The 18,490-nt window shown below is 37.6% G+C and overlaps 1 protein-coding gene across 1 annotated transcript in view; it reads right to left on the bottom strand.

Annotated features, from left to right (window-relative positions):
- gtpbp10 (GTP-binding protein 10 (putative)) overlaps positions 1–18,490 on the bottom strand; it is a 51,160-nt gene that overhangs the window by 14,215 nt on the left and 18,455 nt on the right. Inside the window, exons 5-9 of the mRNA XM_069916652.1 lie at positions 8,862–8,935; positions 7,512–7,564; positions 5,636–5,743; positions 4,156–4,233; positions 2,412–2,535 (exon numbers count right to left, since the gene is read on the bottom strand). Of these exons, the coding sequence (XP_069772753.1) occupies positions 2,412–2,535; positions 4,156–4,233; positions 5,636–5,743; positions 7,512–7,564; positions 8,862–8,935 (437 nt within the window). The remainder of the gene's footprint in view (positions 1–2,411; positions 2,536–4,155; positions 4,234–5,635; positions 5,744–7,511; positions 7,565–8,861; positions 8,936–18,490) is intronic.

Genomic DNA, 18,490 nt, shown 5'->3' with positions numbered 1-18,490 from the left:
GGGAATTGGTAATGATTGAAATAGGTATTGTATCCTTGGGAAGATATTCATTTTAATGCAATTTACCCTTCCTATCAGTGTTAGTGGTAAATCTTTACAATGTTCTAAGTCTTCTTGCAATTTCTTCATTAATGGCTGATAATTTAATTTGTATAGATGGCCTAGATTATTATCTAGTCTAATACCTAGGTATCGGATTGCTTGTGTTTGCCATTTAAATGGTGATTCTTTCTTAAACTTTGTGAAATCCGCATTATTATTCATTGGCATTGCTTCACTTTTAATTGCATTGATCTTGTACCCCGATATTTTTCCATATTCCTTCAATTTCTTATGTAGTTCTTTTATTAATAATTCTGGTTCTGGTTCTGATGTCATCTGCAAATAGACTGATTTTATATTCCTTCTCTTTTATTTTTATCCCTTTTATTTTATTTTCTGTTTTTATCAGTTCTGCCAAGGGTTCTATAGCTAAAGCGAACAGTGAGGGAGATAGTGGACATCCCTGCCTAGTTGACCTGCTTAATTTAAATTGGTTTGATATATATCCATTAACTGTCACCTTCACCAATGGTCCCTTATATAATACTTTAATCCAATTAATATATTTCTCTGGTAGGTTGAACCTCTGTAGTATTTTGAATAAATAATTCCATTCTACCCTGTCAAAGGCTTTCTCTGCATCTAAAGCAACCGCCACTGTTGGTGTCTTATTTCCTTGAACTGCATGGATTAAGTTAATGAATTTAGATATTGTCCATTGTTTGTCTTTTCTTAATAAATCCAGTTTGATCTAGTTTTACTATTTTTGGTACACAGTCAGCCAATGTTTGTTAATAGTTTTGTTATTATCTTGTAATCTGAGTTAAGAAGAGATATTGGTTTATACGATGCTGGTGTTACTGGATCTTTCCCCGTCTTTGGTATTACTGTAATTATTGCTGTTTTATATGAATCTGGCATGTTTTGTGTTTCTTCAATCTGGTTCATTACTTCCAGGAGAAGAGGAATTAATAAGTCTTTAAGTGTTTTATAGAATTCTATTGGGAGTCCGTCCTCTCGAGGTGTTTTATTGTTTGGTAGCTTTTTTAATATATCCTGTATTTCCTCTATTTCAAATGGTTTTATCAATTTGTTTTGCTCCTCTTCTTGCAATTTCGGTAGTTCAATTTTAGCTAGAAACTCATCTAATTTGTCTTCTTTCCCTTCGTTCTCAGTTCGGTATAAATGCTCGTAAGATTCCTTGAAGTTTTCATTGATTTCTGTTGGGTTATATGTAATTTGTTTGTCCTTTTTCCTTGATGACAATACCATTCTTTTAGTTTGTTCTGTTTTAAGCTGCCAAGCTAGTATTTTGTGCGTTTTTTCTCCTAGCTCATAATACCTCTGCTTTATCTTCATTATGTTCTTCTTCAACTTATATGTTTGCAGTGTTTCGTATTTTATATTTTGTCCGCCAATTCTCTTCTTTTTGTTGTATCTTCTCTTGTTACTAGTTCTTTTTCTGTACTTACTATTTCCCTTTCTAGCTGTTCTATTTCCCGATTGTAGTCCTTCTTCATCTTAGTTACATAATTTATTATCTGCCCTCTGATGAAGGCTTTCATTGTATCCCATAATATAAATTTATCTTTCACTGATTCCGTATTTATTTCAAAGTACATTTTAATTTGGTGCTCAATAAATTCTCTAAAATCCTGTCTTTTAAGTAGCATAGAGTTTAATCTCCATTTATACGTTCTTGGTGGAATGTCCTCCAGCTCTATTGCTAATAACAGGGGTGAGTGGTCCGATAACAATCTAGCTTTATACTCTGTTTTTGCTCCTCAGTATATTGAGGGCAATTTGGGGGGCCTAACAGAGTGATTTCTGACTTCCACCTACACTGACTTAGTAGATAATGCTCCACAATGTTCCCCATTTTTCAGCTGTGATACTATCCCTGATTCCCAAACCAACTCCTTCCCCCACCCCACCCCTCCCATCCTATCTCTTTTGAAACATCTAAATCCCAGTACCTACATCTTCCAATCCCGTCCTTGCATCAGCCATTTCCTGAGGCTTGAATCCAGCTAATAGCACATGGATATCTGGTTTGGTGCTCTGCAGCTCATCTAATAAACTCAAATAATATTGGATACTTTTGAGGAAACATTAATTTGGTTTTTCCCTCTCTCTCTGTATACAGATCCTGTCCAACCTGTTGAGCATTTGTAACAATTTGTGCTTTTGTTTTTTCTTCAGTGGCCATTTGTTGCCACAGGGCAACAACAGTTATTGAATGCGTAGGTCCTACTTACCTCATCAAATGAAATAGAAAATTTAATTTTGGATTTAGTGACTGATATTGATAAAAAATTTCAGGTACTTACTTGAATAGATATTCAAGTTAAATAAACAATATTCTTTACCTTGAGGTTGTTGAAGCTGTTGCATCAGCTCTTTAAATTTTTCTTCAGCATTCTCCAAATCCATTTTGCTTACAGCTAACAGTGCAGGCTTTGATAAAAGTTCCGGTTTATATAGCTCCAACTCCTGAATGTGGAAAAGGACCACAATGAAAGACAAGATCTGCAACATAGTCCACCAGGTGGGTCTACTAAAATATTGAAATTTGTCTGTGACTATATGCCAAATTGAAAATAACAGTAAGAGACATACAACAATATACTTCTTCAAACAGAACACACATGGTACATTCTTTACATCTCAGCATTTTCCAGAATAAATAGCTGTAAATAGCAGAAATTGAAAATCGACCTAGTCCAGAAAACGTCAAAATAACAAAAAAAAAATCCTAGAGGAACTCAGCCAGTCGAAAAGCATCGGTGGGGTTAAAAAAAAAATGCGTCTACTTTAACTGAACAATTCAAATGTAGATAGCAACTTGGAAACTATTCTCTTGATGGAAGGCTCAAATCACAGAAAGGAGATTTAAAATAGTGCTGGCAATCAAAGGCAACTTTCTGCAGGTCTGCAGAATTTTAAAAAGAATCAAATGTCTACTTTGGCAATCAAATCCAAACACTGAAGGACTTTGCACAGATTAGTTTTCCAAGTATTTTTCATTACTAGTATTTGAGAAGATTAAGCTGAGGTACACATTTCTGAATTCATAAATGAAATCTTTGCATCTTCCATTCTGGTTAATGCAAACCTGGCTACTATCTCAATTGCTCGTAGTGAAAATCTTTGAGGCATTTAAAAAAAAGTTATGAACTATGCTGGAGGAGAAACATAAGGCTCAATCTAAAAAAGTGAAGTCGCAAATAGTAAACATGTGCTATGGTGAACAGTGAAAGTGGTTATAGAGTTTATAACAGGACCTAGACCAGATAGGGTAAGAATGGAAGATGCAGTTCCACTCAGGGAAGTAAAAAAAATACTACATTTGGGTAAATTGAACCAGGACAGGGATTACTCTATTAAGGTCTGAGCCTAAAGAGAATTGTGGAGCAGAGGGTCTTAGAAGTGCAGATACATAGCTTTTTAAAGAAGGCAGCACTGGTGGACAGAATAGGGAAGAAAACATTTGGGACAATTGCCTTTATCGGTCAGAGTATTGAGATGTCACATTGAAGTTCTACAAGACTTTGGCAAGGCCCTATTTGGAATGTTTTGTGCAGATTTGGTAACCTTGCTAAATAAAGGATATTATAGAACTGAAAAGGGTGCAGAGGAGTTTTATGAGGTTGTTTTTCCAGAATTAGGAATTTGAATTATTGTGAGAGACTAGAGAACTGGCCCTGTTTTCCTTGGACCTGAGGAGGTGGTGGTGCGGGGGGGGGCGAGGGGGGTGATCTTATTGAGGTCTATAATATCATGAGGATCATTGATAGGGTGAATAGTCATAGTGTGTTTCCTAGAGAGGGGGATCTAAGATGAGAGGTCATAACTACAAGGTGATGGGGGTGGAATTTAGAAGGGTCATGAGGGGGCAGATTTTCCACAGAGAGTAGTGGGCATGTGGAACAAGCTCCCAATCAAAATGATGGAACCATAAGCTTCCCATAAAAAAAAAACACTTGAACAAGTGTTTTATGGATGGGAGGGGGTTGGAAGAGTATCAAACTGGTCACAGGACTGTCCATTAAAAATACAATCTTTAAAAGCACTTCAAACTTTATCTGGTTTATACTTACACGATTAGCTCACCTTTGTTAAAAACTGAATAGCTTCAAATGCTGTTCTAAATGAAGTTTTAGATGAGAGTTGAAATCCAGTCACATCCACCTGAATAGAGTAAATGAAGAACTGTACACATATAATATTTACAATCACAATCCTGTTAGTAAAATCGATTTTGACGTGTATTAAATTTTAAAAACAGATGACACATCACCGGAGGCTCAATATATTGTTAATCTTTCAATTCAAAGTGTCGAGTCCCCTGCATATTCACAAGATTTCTTCAGTTTTTAAATAACATTTATTTTGTGAAGATAGATATTACTACATGGAATTGTTCAGAGGTCAAAGTCACATTTTCAATTCTGACTGTGCAATCTGACACTTCCATAAAGTAGGTGCAAGCTGTTAGAGCTATCCACGATACGATGTTTTTAAGATGGCTACTGATGGGAAAATGATAAGCCATTCTTGTGGTTAAGTAAATATATGAAGGCTAATTACATTGTTATCAAACTAGTGGTGAGTGGAAACAGCTTTTTAGATGAAAAACTAGTATGAAGGAGAAAACAAGCAAAAGTCATGTGATTTAACAATTTTCATCAAAGCAAATATGGTTAGAGTAAAGCATTTCGCCATCTTGTCTTTTTTAAAGTTACTTTTTCATCCCCAAACCAGAATTACAGCAAATAAAAGTTAGAAATTAGGGTTGAATCAGATAGATTTGGTCCATATTATAAACAAGATAAATTCTTAATATCATGAAGATTTGCTTCCAGTTTTGGTCAAAATTGTTTTACCCTACAAATATTCTTGATTAAAAAATATTTTGTATAAATTTCATTATAGCAATTATTTTTGAACTGCAAATGCTGAAGATCTGGAATAAAAATGAAAAATGCCAGAAATACTCAGTAGTGCACAGCATTTGTGGAATTAAAATATGAGCAATTTTCTACAGTAAAAACAGAAAAATAATGGAAGTACTCAACAGATCAAGCAGTCTTTCTGGAGAAAGAAATTAACCTCTCTGACAGATGAGCTGAAATTTTAATTCCACAAATGCTGTGCACTACTGAGTATTTCTGGCATTTTTCATTTTTATTCCAGATCTTCAGCATTTGCAGTTCAAAAATGTTTCCAAAATTGAAATCAATTTTCTTAGTACAATTTAATAAAGTGCAGCATGGTTGGTGGAGTGGTTAACGCAACACCTTTACAGCGCCAGCAATCAGGACCAGGATTCGAATCCCGCACTGTCCAAAAGGAGCTGTACGTTCTCCCCGTGCTTGCGGGTGTTTTCCCTTGGGATGTAGGTTATTTAGGTGTAAATTGGGGGACACAGACTCGTGGATTGAAATGACCTATTACCATGATGTATTTCTAAATTTAAATTTATTATTTTAAACATTTTAAAAAGTTAAAAGAAAAAAAAACATATTAAACACCACTTCTTGCTAAATAAAAAGATAACATTTAAAAACTATACTTTTTTTAATTTACTGACCACATAAAGAAGTTGCTTGGTTCTCTCTACGTGCTTAAGAAACTTGTGACCCATTCCTTTATTTAAGTGTGCACCTTCAATCAAACCAGGCAGATCTGCTACTGACACCTGTTACAATAAAACCAAAGGCTGCTTTGAAAAATGTTTGAAAGATGAAAAGCTAATTTTATCACAATTGAAAATATCCTCTGTTCTAATTAATGACTGGGCATGGTGTGATTAAAGGGAATAGTAGACATGCAAGAATTTCCCTTGTCCACTTTTCTGTTAGGAATCTCAGGAGGTCTGGAAGATTCTGTTAAAGCTTAGTGAGTTGACTCACTGTATCCTATGATAGTATCGACTTCATTTCTAATGTATCAAATATGGACATATGTATACAGCATTCAGTGGCAATGGTACTGATATGAATGTTCTATCATTTTTAATGTCAGTGTTATCGATAATGCATCCATCCAGGCAAGTTTCAATGTTTTCATTCAAATTCCTGAGAAGCACTGTGGACAAGAATAGAACACTGAAATGAGACAATCAATGTCGATTATCCAGCCTGTTCTCATAACATATGGCTGGATCAAGTCAGGTTGCCACACAGATTCATCCTGCTCAATTAACCCTCTTTAGTCACAAACACAAAGTAATGACTTTAATCCATGGTGCACAATATATGGCATGTGAACCTCAACAGCTTGTTGGAAAGGTGCAACCCATTGACTCTCAATCTTGTATGACCCTCTTCTGTCTAATTTGGTTTACATGGTTACCTACAGCTCTGAGGATTCCCAGAACATGCCCTTAAAAGGATCAGATTGTGACATCCTATTTCTCTGTGATCTATTGTTGCCCACATTCATTAACATTTCCCTGATTCTCCACCAAGCATCTATACTGGAGACGATTAACAATACTAGCCAATTAACCTACTAGCTAGCATGTCATGGAGCCAAAGGGAGAGAGAGAGGGAGAGAGAGAGAGAGAGAGAGAGAGAGAGAGAGAGAGAGAGAGAGAGAGAGAGTGCACACTTTCTTCAGCTCCCTCCTATCACAAACAAGATTCATGAGTATGAGATCACACATCACCAGATTCAAGGACAGTTTATTTTCTGCCATTACCAGATTCTTGAATAAATCTCAAAGTGTAAAATTGATGCTGGCTTTGCTCCATACCTACTGATCTCTCTCTCTTTAATTTGCACTTTTTTATTGTCTTACTTGTTGTACTCTGTATGAAATATTCAACAGAGTGCATGCAAAGCATCTTGGTACATAAGATCTTAAATCCAAGTCCACATTGACCAGCAACCACCCATTTATATTAATCTTTCATTAGTCCCATTTTTATGCTCCCACATTATCATCGTTTCCCCTAGATTCTATCCTTCATTTAAACTCTAGGGATAATATACAGTGATCAATTAATCAATTAACCTACCAACCTGTACATGTAGGAAGAAGCTGGAGCACCTGGGAGAAACTCAAGCAATAATTGGGAAAGTGTGCAGACAAACAGCTCTGGAGATATGAAGTGACCCAAGAGGCAGCTAGACTACCTGCAGTAATACATTAACACCACTCTTCAGATATTGCCTTTTGAGAAATTTAGAAGAAAAATGGCCATATAATTTGTGTAACATATTACTAGACTGATTCACCTAAGCATTTAGCAATGATATGTTCCCTTGCCTAACTGCTCCAAAACTCAAGGATATTGTGAGGATAACGTCAAACATGCTTTCAATATTCAAAACAAGAATATTTGGAATAATTTGTATTTTATAATAATATTTTCCCTACAAGAGTGCTCAGCAAATTTTTATAAAATTTATATTGTCAAAAATGAACATAAATGTTACAAGATCTCACATTTTTATTCTCACCTGTTTATAATCACTGTACAATAACGTTCCAATTTCTGGTCTCAAGGTAGTGACTAAAAATTTTTAAAAAATTGTAATTGAACAAAACAAGTTTTAAAAATATACACAATATTTTGAGGATAGAAAATTAAGGAAAAATTAGAGCTCTTTAGGAGAATGCACACCTGAAGAATTTTTGTGATGTAATATTTGGATCTCAAACCACATTATTGAATACAAAGAAATTTCAATTAGAGCTTAAAGTGGAAGACAACATGAGGAAAAGCAGTTAGCCCACAAAGTCTTTTCCAAGCAATCATGACACATTAAGTATTTCTGAACCACTGGAGTGAACCCACATTAAACATGTGTTAGTAAGTTGTACTAGGTAACTGTATCAAGAAAATCCTCCCATCGCTGAATGCAATTCAATGCTTGAATGGCTTACATGACTTTTAATTAAGCTCATTCAAATAGTCAACCCACAGCTGCTCAGTGAATGTAATCCAAGGACAATTCAGTTAAATAAAAATGCTATAAAGTTCTTCAACTGAAAACAACTGAGGCCTTATCTGGAATTCTGTGCCTCCTTTGGCATCCTCAAATAGTGGATTATACAAACATCTTGGCATTGGTTATTTATCTTAAATTCATGCACTGTGCACTTGCTCAATACACTAATTCTGTACCATGAATGGTAAATGTATGCTTAACATTTGTTCTGCAACCATATGTAACATTATACTTACCTATAACTAAATAACACTGTCATTTGCATATACATCCACCAAAACCCTATCCTATCCCGTCCTCCCTTCTCCATATCATCAAGATTAGATTGTGAATCACCCGTCTCAACAAAGACACTATTTTTTTTTAAATTACCTGTGACGTTTTGGAGTATATATCTATTTGTAATTTCCAGCTTCTGCAGTTTTTAATTACAGGTCAGTTATGAGAGTGACTTAGTCTTAAAATAAATTACTTTTCATGTTGTACCACATCAGTGGATGATTCCATTGCACCAACAACCAACATATTTTATGTAAACTACAATCTGAATTGTACTGGAAATGGAAAAGAGAACAATACCTTGCATCTATTTGTTATGTATATATTTTTTTAATTTTAATCACATTCTGTGCTTAATATCAGACTTTAATTTTGTTAAATCTAATTTGTGCAATAGTGAGTCTACATTTTACCTTTGACTTTAGAGTATTATATACAAAGGATCAATGAAATAGTATGATTAAAACTTCAGTCACATCTGATTCGATAAAGCAGCAAGAGGAAGTCTTAAAGGACAGGCTCTGGTAATATTTAGAGGAAAAAAATACAAAATAAATCTCTTCAATAATTTGCACTTACATGGATAATCTCCAATTTTCGGCTTTGCGTGAGATAACTGACTCAATAATGTAGATTTCCCAGCATTTGGAAATCTGAAATTAACAGGAAAAATGTATCAACTTAAGTCTAACTTAAGAAGTACAATCAATTAAGATTTAATAAATCTGCAAAAGTCAATCGAGTATAGAATTTCAAAATTTAAAGTTAGCATCAGATTTAAAAGATTTACAAGACCGAATTTAATGAAACCTGATCGGAATTGAATTTATTTCAAGTAAATTAAACTAAATAATTAAAAGTTCAATAAGTATTACTACTTCAGTTTCAGGGCACATATTTTGACTACAGTACAACTTCGATTATCCAAAATCTTCATTTATCTGAAGTTTTTTTGGACCTGGAAGTGACATCTGTCAGTCTCTGAAATATTTCTGATAAATGAGGATATCCGAAACAATCAGAAATCCTCAGTTATCAGAGCAAAACTGACCTCACAGATTGAAAAAAAATTCACCTGAGATGAAATTAGAACGACGATTGTCCTCGTTTCAGGTAACTCCCTCCTCTCTCTCTTTCCATTTCTTCTTTACCTACCCCTGTGAATTTTTCTCTCCAGCTCTCCCTCTCAAACTGTGTGCCACTATAGAACAGCTGCAAGTGGTCGGAAGAATCCCTTGTCCCAGCATCATCGAGGAGAGTGGCCTCAGAGGCAGAAGCAGGACAGGCATTCGCATTTCCCTGGCACTGGCACTGTTTGTTTTGCATGTGATTTGCATGTTGCTATTGGCTATTTTTTTTTAAAATGATCAGTTATCTGAAAAATGCAGTCATCTGAAATAGGTCTGGTCCTGACCATTTCGATAATCGGAGTTATACTGTATTTTGCAAATTATTTAGAACCACAGAACCATAGAACATTACAGTACAGAAACAGGCCCCTTTACCCTTTCTAGTCTGTGACGAACCATTTTTTTTTCTTAATCTCATTGACCTGCACCCAGCCCATAGCCCTCCATACCTCTCCCATCCATGTACCTGTCAAAATTCTTCTCAAATGTTTAAAAATTGAGCCACATTCACCACTTCAGCAGACAGCTTGTTCCATACTCTGAGTGAAAAAGTTCCCCCTCATGTTCCCCTAAACCTTTCCCCTTTCACTTTTAACCCATGTCCTCTCAGTGGAAAAAAACTTATCTACATTTACTCTTCTATCCCCCTCATAATTTTAAATACCTCTATCAAATCTCCCCTCATTCTTCTATACTCCAAGGAATAAAGTCCGAACCTGTTTAATCTTTCCCTGTAATTCAGTTCCTGAAGTTCAGGCAACATCCTCGTGCATCTTCTCTGCACTCTTTCTATCTCATTGATATTTTTCCTGTAGTTATATGACCAAAACTGCACACAATACTCCAAATTTGGTCTCACCAATGTCTTGTACAACTTTATCATAACATCCCAACTCCCATACTCAATACATTGATTTAGGAATGTCAAAAGCTCTCTTTACAACCTGTGATACCACTTTCATTGGATTACGTATCTGAATTTCCAGATCCCCCTGTTCTACTGCACACCTCGGTGCCCTACCATTTACCGTGTGTGTCCTTTCTTGGTTTGTCCTTCCAAAATGCAACACCTCACACTTGTCTGCATTAAATTCCATCTGCCATTTTTCCACCCATTTTTCCAGCTGGTCCAGATCCCTCTGCAAGCTCTGAAAACCTTCTTCATTGTCCAGAACACCTCCAATTTTAGTGTCATCTTCAAACTTGTTGATCCAATTTACCAGATAATCATCCAGATCATTGATATACATGTATATGACAAACAACAATGGTCACAGCACCAATCCCTGAGGCACACAACTAGTCACAGGCCTCCAGTCTGAGAAGCAATCATTCTCCACTATTCTCTAGCTTCTCCCATCTAACCATTTATTGAATTCAGTTTTCTACTTCACCATGAATACCTAGTGTCTGAGCCTTCCTGACTAACCTCTTGTGGGATCTTGTCAAAGGCCTTACTAAAGTCCATGTAGATGACATCCACACTCTTTCTTTCATCAACTTACCTGGTACCTCAAAAAACTCTATAAGATTGGTTAAACAAGATCTACCACACACAAGGCCATGTTGACTATCCCTCATCAATTCCTGGCTATCAAAATAATTGCATATCAATCTCTTAGAACACCTTCAATAATTTACCTTCTACTGATAATTTTCAGGGATACTTTTGGATCTTTTTTTAAACAGTGGAACAACATGATCTACCTTCCAATCCTCTGGCACCATACCTGAGACTAAGGGCAATTTAAATATTTCTGCCAAATCCCCTGCAATTTCTATGCTAGCCCCCCTTAAGGTCCAAGGGAATATCTTGTCAGGCTCTGGGGAATTTATCCACCCTTATTTGCTTTCAGACAGAAAACACTTTCTCCTCTTAAACCTGTACAGGTTCCATGTCCTCACTACTTGTTTTCCTTATTTCCCATGACTGTGCCAGTTTCTTGAGTGAATACTGATGAAAAAAAAATCACTGAAGATCTCCCCCATCTCTTTTGGCTCCATACAAAGCTGACCACTCTGGTCTTTAAGGGGACCAATTTTGCTCCTTACTATCAATTTGCTCTTGATATTCTGTACCTATAGAAAGCCTTTGGATTTTCCTTCACATTGTCTGCTGATGCAACTTCATGTCTTCTTTTAGCCTTCCTGATTTATTCATTGAGGAGTATAAAAATGCAAGAAAAACCTCAAGTACCTCATTTGCTCCATGCTGCCTACACCTGTTATATACTTCTCTCGTCTTCTGAACCAGATCTCCAATATCCCTCGAAAACCAAGTTTCGCTATGCTTGCTAACCTTGCCTTTAATCCTGACAGGAACATGCAAACTCTGTACTCTCAAAATTTCACCTTTGAAGGCCCTCTATTTACCTTGCACATCCTTGCCTGAAAGCAACTTATCCCAATCCACGCATTTTAGATCCTTTCTCATTTTCTCAGAATTGGCCTTTCTCCAATTTAGAATCTAAACCCAAGGCCCAGACCTATCCTTCTCCATAATTAACTTGAAACTAATGGAATTATGATCACTGGACTAAAATGTTCCTCCACACATACTTCTGTCACCTGACCTGTCTCGTTCCCTAATAGGGAATCCAGTATTGCACTCTCTCTTGGTATCTACATATATTGATTTAGAAAACTTTCCTGAACACACTTGACAAACTCCAAGACATCCAGCCCTTTTACGGTATGGGAATCCTAGTCAATATGTGGAAAATTTAAATCTTTGACTATCACAACCTTATGTTTCCTGCAGATGTTTGCTATCTCTTTACAGATTTGTTCCTCCAATTCTAATTGGACAGTCTATAATACAACCACTTGAGTGTAGTCATACCTTTCCCGTTCCTCAGTTCCACTCACATAGCCTCAGTGGACGAATCCTCTGCTCTGTCCTGTCTGAGCACAGCTGTGGTATTTTCCCTGATGAGCAATACCACTCCTCCCCCTTTTATTCCCTATGTTCTATTGTATCTGAGGCAACAGAAGCCTGGAACATGAGCTGCCAGTCCTGCCCCTCCTGCAGCGAAGTTTCACCAATGGCCACAAAATCATAATTTCATGAGCCAATCCACACTCTAAGCTTGTCTGCTTTTTTTAACGATACTCTTTGAACTGAAATAAATGCACCTAAGAACATTTCCACCATGTACAACCCGTTGACTTCTCACGTTACCTGCAATTTTCACATCATTTTTTCCTTCTTCTTTCTATCTGGCACTCTCATTCCCATCCCCCTGCAAATCTTGTTTAAATTCACCAGAGCAGAACCTTCCTGCTAAGATATTAATCCCCCTCCAGTTCAGATGCCAACCCATTGGAACAGGTCCCTCCTTTATTGGAAGAGAGCTCAATGATCCAGAAACCTGAAGCTCTCCTTCCTGCATCATGTCTTTAGCTACGAGTTAGGTTACATTCTCCTCCTATCTCTAATCTCACTACCATGTTGCATAGGTAGCAATCCTGAGATCAAAATCCTGTAGGTCCTGTCCTTCAATCTAGTATCTTTCAACCTTCTACATTAACATTTTGAAAAGAGAATCCTCACCATTGCGAACACTATTCAAGTGTACAACGTATACAAGAATCATATATGATTTCATCATTTAGAGGAAAAAAAACATTCGTTTACAATTATAATGGAGGAAATTTGATGTCAACTTCTGTATTGCAGGCACAAGCAGATGATGTTGGAAATCTGCTTTCCTACAGGAAGGGTTGTTTTGGTCAATTCTTTAACAATCTGTAGAAATTAATCATAGTCACAGAACTATACAGCACCGAGAAAGGCATTTGTCCATAACGTCCAAGTTGCCTACCTGATCTCGCCCCATTTGCTTGTGTTTGTCCCCTTTCCCTTTAATTGTCTCCTATCCATGTACCCATCCATATGTCTTTTAAACATTGTAATTGCACTTGCCTCTACCACTTTCCTGGAAGCTTGATCCACATACCCACCACCCTGATGGTGAAAAAAATTGTTCCTCTAGATCAGGGGTGTCAAACTCAAATTCAAGGAGGGCCAAAATTAAAAACTTGGACTAAGTCGAGGGCCGAACTAAATATTTATTGAAAATTTTCAACAACATCTGCATGTTTTCTCTTCTTTCAACATATGTAATGTTAAACTTTTTCTTATTAAAATAAATGTTTAATAATAGTTTTGGATAAACTCTTTCATTGTCATTGGCCCATTTCCTTTAGCGTTCTGAAACCGTGCACATGACAAGTCAATGAGGGATGATTAAAGCAGTGGTCTTCAAACTTTTTCTTTCCACCCACAGACCACCTTAAGCAATCCCTTACTAATCACAGAGCACCAATGGCACAGGGACGCGAGTGGAAAGAAAAAGGTTGAGAACTGTTGTATTGTGGTAACTCCACATCTGATTAGGTTAATTGTTAGGCAAGTGGTCAGAGAAGGACCCCCCCCCCACCCCAAGAAAGGCTTAAATCACAGGAACAAAATAAGCTTCCGTCTCACTGCTCCCAATCTTACACACAGTCCTGATGTGGAATGTGGGGTCGCAGCTCCACGTTCACCCGAGTTCAGGTGCTGTCTGTGTGGAGTTTGTACCCTCTCCCTTGTCTTGGACCAACAGGTCGGTCGCCTGACGAAGGCACCCGAACCCCCCGTTGAAACGCTGGCATCCGGGGCGGTGGAGGAATTGGCTGAGAAGAGCGCGTTGCTCCCACCCCCCTTCCATGGTTGGAGAGGGATTAAACTGCGATCTCACGGCGCTGGGCTTGTCTCCAACAAAAGGAGCGGGAGGCAGGGTCCGCCGCGCACGGAGCGAGGGGGAAGGCATCGCCAACGAGACGTTCGATCCGGCGTCGCCGCTGAAGTGCAGACCCAGCGAGGATGGTCCCCAACTCCAGCTGCGTCTGTGTGTCCGGGAGCCGGGCGGGCTGAGTGCGGCGCTCTGATCCCCGGGATTCAGGACTCTGAGATCCCTCCACACCTCCGGCGTCTTCATTTTCACCTTCAGTGTGCATGCGATATACTGGCGCAGCGGCCAGCGGGCCAACTCTAATATATATTTAATCTGATCTTGCGGGCCAAATATAATTATATCGCGGGCCAAATTGATCAATGGTTTTCAAATTCCCTCACTAAACTCACATTCCATCTTAAGCAATCCCCATGCCATAACTGCTCTGTGATTAGTAAGGGATTACATATGATGTTTTGTGAGTAGGAAAGGAAGGTTGAGAACCACTGCTCTAGACCCAATAGTTTCTGAAATATTTTGCTTGAGAAAAGTTGTCACTGCTCCATTTCCTTTGGACTTAAGAAACCGTGCACACAATGAGTCAATTAGGTATGGTTAAAATAGTAGTTTTCAAACTACTATTTAGTAGTTTTCTTACTAATCACAGAGCACTTTGGCATAGGGATTGCTTAAAGTGGAATGTGAGTTTAGGGGCAGTTTGTAAATATCTGAAAAAATTATGTTTAGTTATTTTGGTCAATAAAGAGATCTTGGAAAGATTGGTTACCAAACTCTGACCATTAACAAAATCTTGTACCAAAGTTTTTAAAAAAGGAATTAGCTAAAAAGGACCAGTTAATAAAAATCTATGGCATCCAAATTTTTTTCTAAATTGAAACCAAATCCTCAACAAACATTTAACAACAAAAGTATCAGTTAATCAGAGGCAGAAAAGGGTAACGGAGCCCAAACTATCAAAAAAAGGGAATACTTCTTGGTAGAATCAATTTCTTAATTAATCCAACTAACAACATCCTGTCTGACCTTATGATGAATCCAAAAATTAATGTACTGTATCTAATATTAGCTGCCAAATAATATAATCTAAATTTAGGCAATCCCAATCCCCCTTTCTCTTTAGGATTTTGAAGGAAAGTTTTATTAAGATGAGGGCATTCATTTCTCCAAAGAAAGAAATAATAGAATTGAGCAAATCAAAAAAAGGTTTTAGGAACAAGGTTTTTGGAATAAGCAAGTCAGCTGATTTAAATTTATCTGGGCCACAATCCCATGTAATTGCCTTTGGTTTTAGTATTGCCAGAAGAGCTATACTTATGAAATGGAAGGATGCTGTCCCTCAATGGTTATCTGATGTGATGGCATGCTTGACTCTGGAAAAAATTAGATGCTCTACTAATATAATGATTGTTAATTTTCTAAATTGATGGGGTCCTTTCCTTAATCATTTTCAGAATTTATAAGATTATTGGATCCCATTTTACAGTTTGGTTGTCCTTTCTATCATGCATTAATGGACATATGTTTTATCATAACTTCACAAGGGAAGGGTTAGATTAATGGAATAGTTTTTGTTTTATGTATAATTTGGTTTTTTTTTGTCTCTTTCAGCTTTTGTTAATATGTTTACGTTGTTAGTATTTTATATATATCTATATATATATCTATATATATATATAGATATATATAGATATATATATAGATATATATATATCTATATATATATATAGATATATATATATATACACATATACACACACACAAAATAAAAATATTGGAAAGAGGGGGCAGTTTAAAAAGCACTGCTCTAGATCTTTCATTTTAAATCTATGCCCTCTAGTTTTAGACTCCCCTATCCTGTGAAATAGACCGTAGCCATTCACCTAATGAATTCAGTATGGTAATAGGTCCTTCCCGCCCAGGAGCCCGTGCCTCCCAATTACACCCAATTTACCTATAACCCCCGTACCTTTTGAAGGTTGGGAGGAAACATCCAGAGGAAACAGACACAGAGAGAACATACAAACTCCTTTCAGACAGCACTGGATTCAAACCCGAGTCCTGGCAGTGTAACAGTGTTGCGCTAACAACTCCACTAACTATGCCACCCCATCATGATTATCTTGTCCCTCATGATTTTCTATAACCCTCAGTCTCCAATGCTCCAAGGAAAAGTAATCCAAATCTATCCAGTCTCTACTTAAAAGTCAGGCCCTCTAGTATGGTCTCAGCAATGTCTTGTACAGTTGTAACTCAACATCCCAATTCTTGTACTTAATGCCCGAACCAACCTGTCACCATTTTCAGAGAACTTGGTCTTTCTGTCCTACAACATTCTTCAGAGCCGTCATTTACTGTTCTAGTCCTGCACTGGTTTAACTTCCCAAACTTCCTATTGATCTACATTCTATCACTGAATTTGGTGTCATTTGAAAATTTACTAACCATGTGTTTGTATTCTCATCCAACTTGCTAATATATGACAAACAAAAATGGATCCAGCACCAATTAGTGTTTCACTGCTAATAAAAGGTGCTCAATCTGAAATACCCTCCACTATTATGATCTGCCATCATATACCTCTATTGCTTTGCAGCCAATAATACATTTCTGAAGATTAGGAGGCAATTGAACATAGAATTGTGTAAATAACATTTTTTTGAAAAGCAGTAGTTGTGCACTGGATAATAAAAAATGTGATCTAAACCCAAAGAAAGAAATAATTCTTGAAAGGAACATAACCATATAACCATATAACCATATAACAATTACAGTACGGAAACAGGCCATGTAAGAAACAGAATAGTTGTCTAGATTAGCCATTCCAAACCTTTTTTTGGCTATTCTTCAGACTCTGCTCAGTTTATGGGCTCCCTTCACTATGAAGCAGCTGGTTTCTTCTGTACCTCTTTCCTACTGACTTCTTAATTTTTTTTTTAGAATTTCAGTCTGTTGGCTCTCCTTTATGTGTTGTGGCCCCCATTTTTGGGGGAGGGGAAGTATGGCCCCTGTTAAGAATGGCTGGTCTAGATGGTCCCTCAATAATGATTGCCATTTAATGTGAAAGTTGATCTTTTACCTTTCTTCTCCTTCCTAATACTTAATAGTACAAACATCTAATCAATTCCATCTTCAAAATACACAATGATTGAGTAACGCAAGCCTCTGGGAAACAGTATTCCAAATTTAAAACTCTAAAGTAACTGCTAATCGGTCTTTCCTTTCCCAAGGAGCATAACCTATTGTTCTATACACTCAAAGTGGGCAAACAACTCTTCAACAACCACCCTATCAACAACAATGTTGTGCTCCTTCCTGACAAGTTGATGAGAAATAGGTGCCGTCAAAGAAGGTCTCATCTCCCCCTGAAGAACAGATCTTATCCAGGGCGAACCCACAAGAAGTGGTGAGGAGGTCGGGGTGGCCTAGCTGACAGAGGTTGTAACAGACATCTCCAACATCTCACTGCAGCAGTCCACTGCCACCATCATCCTGGTGCCCAAGAAAGTGACGACTGGATAGAACGACTACTGCCTCTTGGCACAAATATCTAAGAACATGAAGCGCTTTGAGCAGCTTATAAAGGAACATATCAAAGCTCACCTTCCAGTGACTTTGGACCCATTCCAGCTTGCCGACCATCTAAACCGGACCACAGATGATGCAATAGCCTTAACTCTCCCTCTGTCCTGGCCCACCTGAGACTCATCATCCCTCTTCAAATGGATTCTGGACTTCTTGACAGAAAGACCACATACTGTCCTGGTTGGCAGCAAAACCTGAAGCCCCGTCGCGCTGAGCACTGGCACATCTCAGTGCTGTATGCTCAGCTTGCTACTGTTCACGTGACCAACTCATGACTGCACTGCCATATTCAGTTCCAACAGAATCATCAAATATGCAGATGATACAACAGTAGCTGGACTCATCAGTAATAATGACATGTCGCATTACAGAAAGGAGGTTGAATGGCTCATAAAATGGTGCAAGAACAACAATCCAAGTCTCAATGTGGACAAGACAAAAAGAGACGATTGTGGACTTCAGGAGGAAGAAGGTCAGCCATTTTCCACTACACATCAATGATTCTGTCATGGAAAGAGTAGAAAGCACACAGTTCCTTGGCATTCATTCAAGGGATGACATATCCTGGACTCACACCTCCTTAGTTAAGAAGGCAAAACAGCACTTACACTTCCTAAAGAGAGAGAGCAGGGCAAGGCTACCGATCCCCATCTTGATAACCTTTTACAAGAGCATAACTGAGTGTCTTGTCCAACTCACCATTGTGTGGTATGGGAGCTGCAAAGCATCAGATTGGAAATCTATATAGAGGATCATT

This window comes from Narcine bancroftii, chromosome 1 (assembly GCF_036971445.1).
Source record: "Narcine bancroftii isolate sNarBan1 chromosome 1, sNarBan1.hap1, whole genome shotgun sequence".
Taxonomy (NCBI): Eukaryota; Metazoa; Chordata; class Chondrichthyes; order Torpediniformes; family Narcinidae; genus Narcine; species Narcine bancroftii.
Note: the sequence above shows the minus strand (reverse complement) of the source record. Positions and strands in the feature narration are given on the sequence as shown.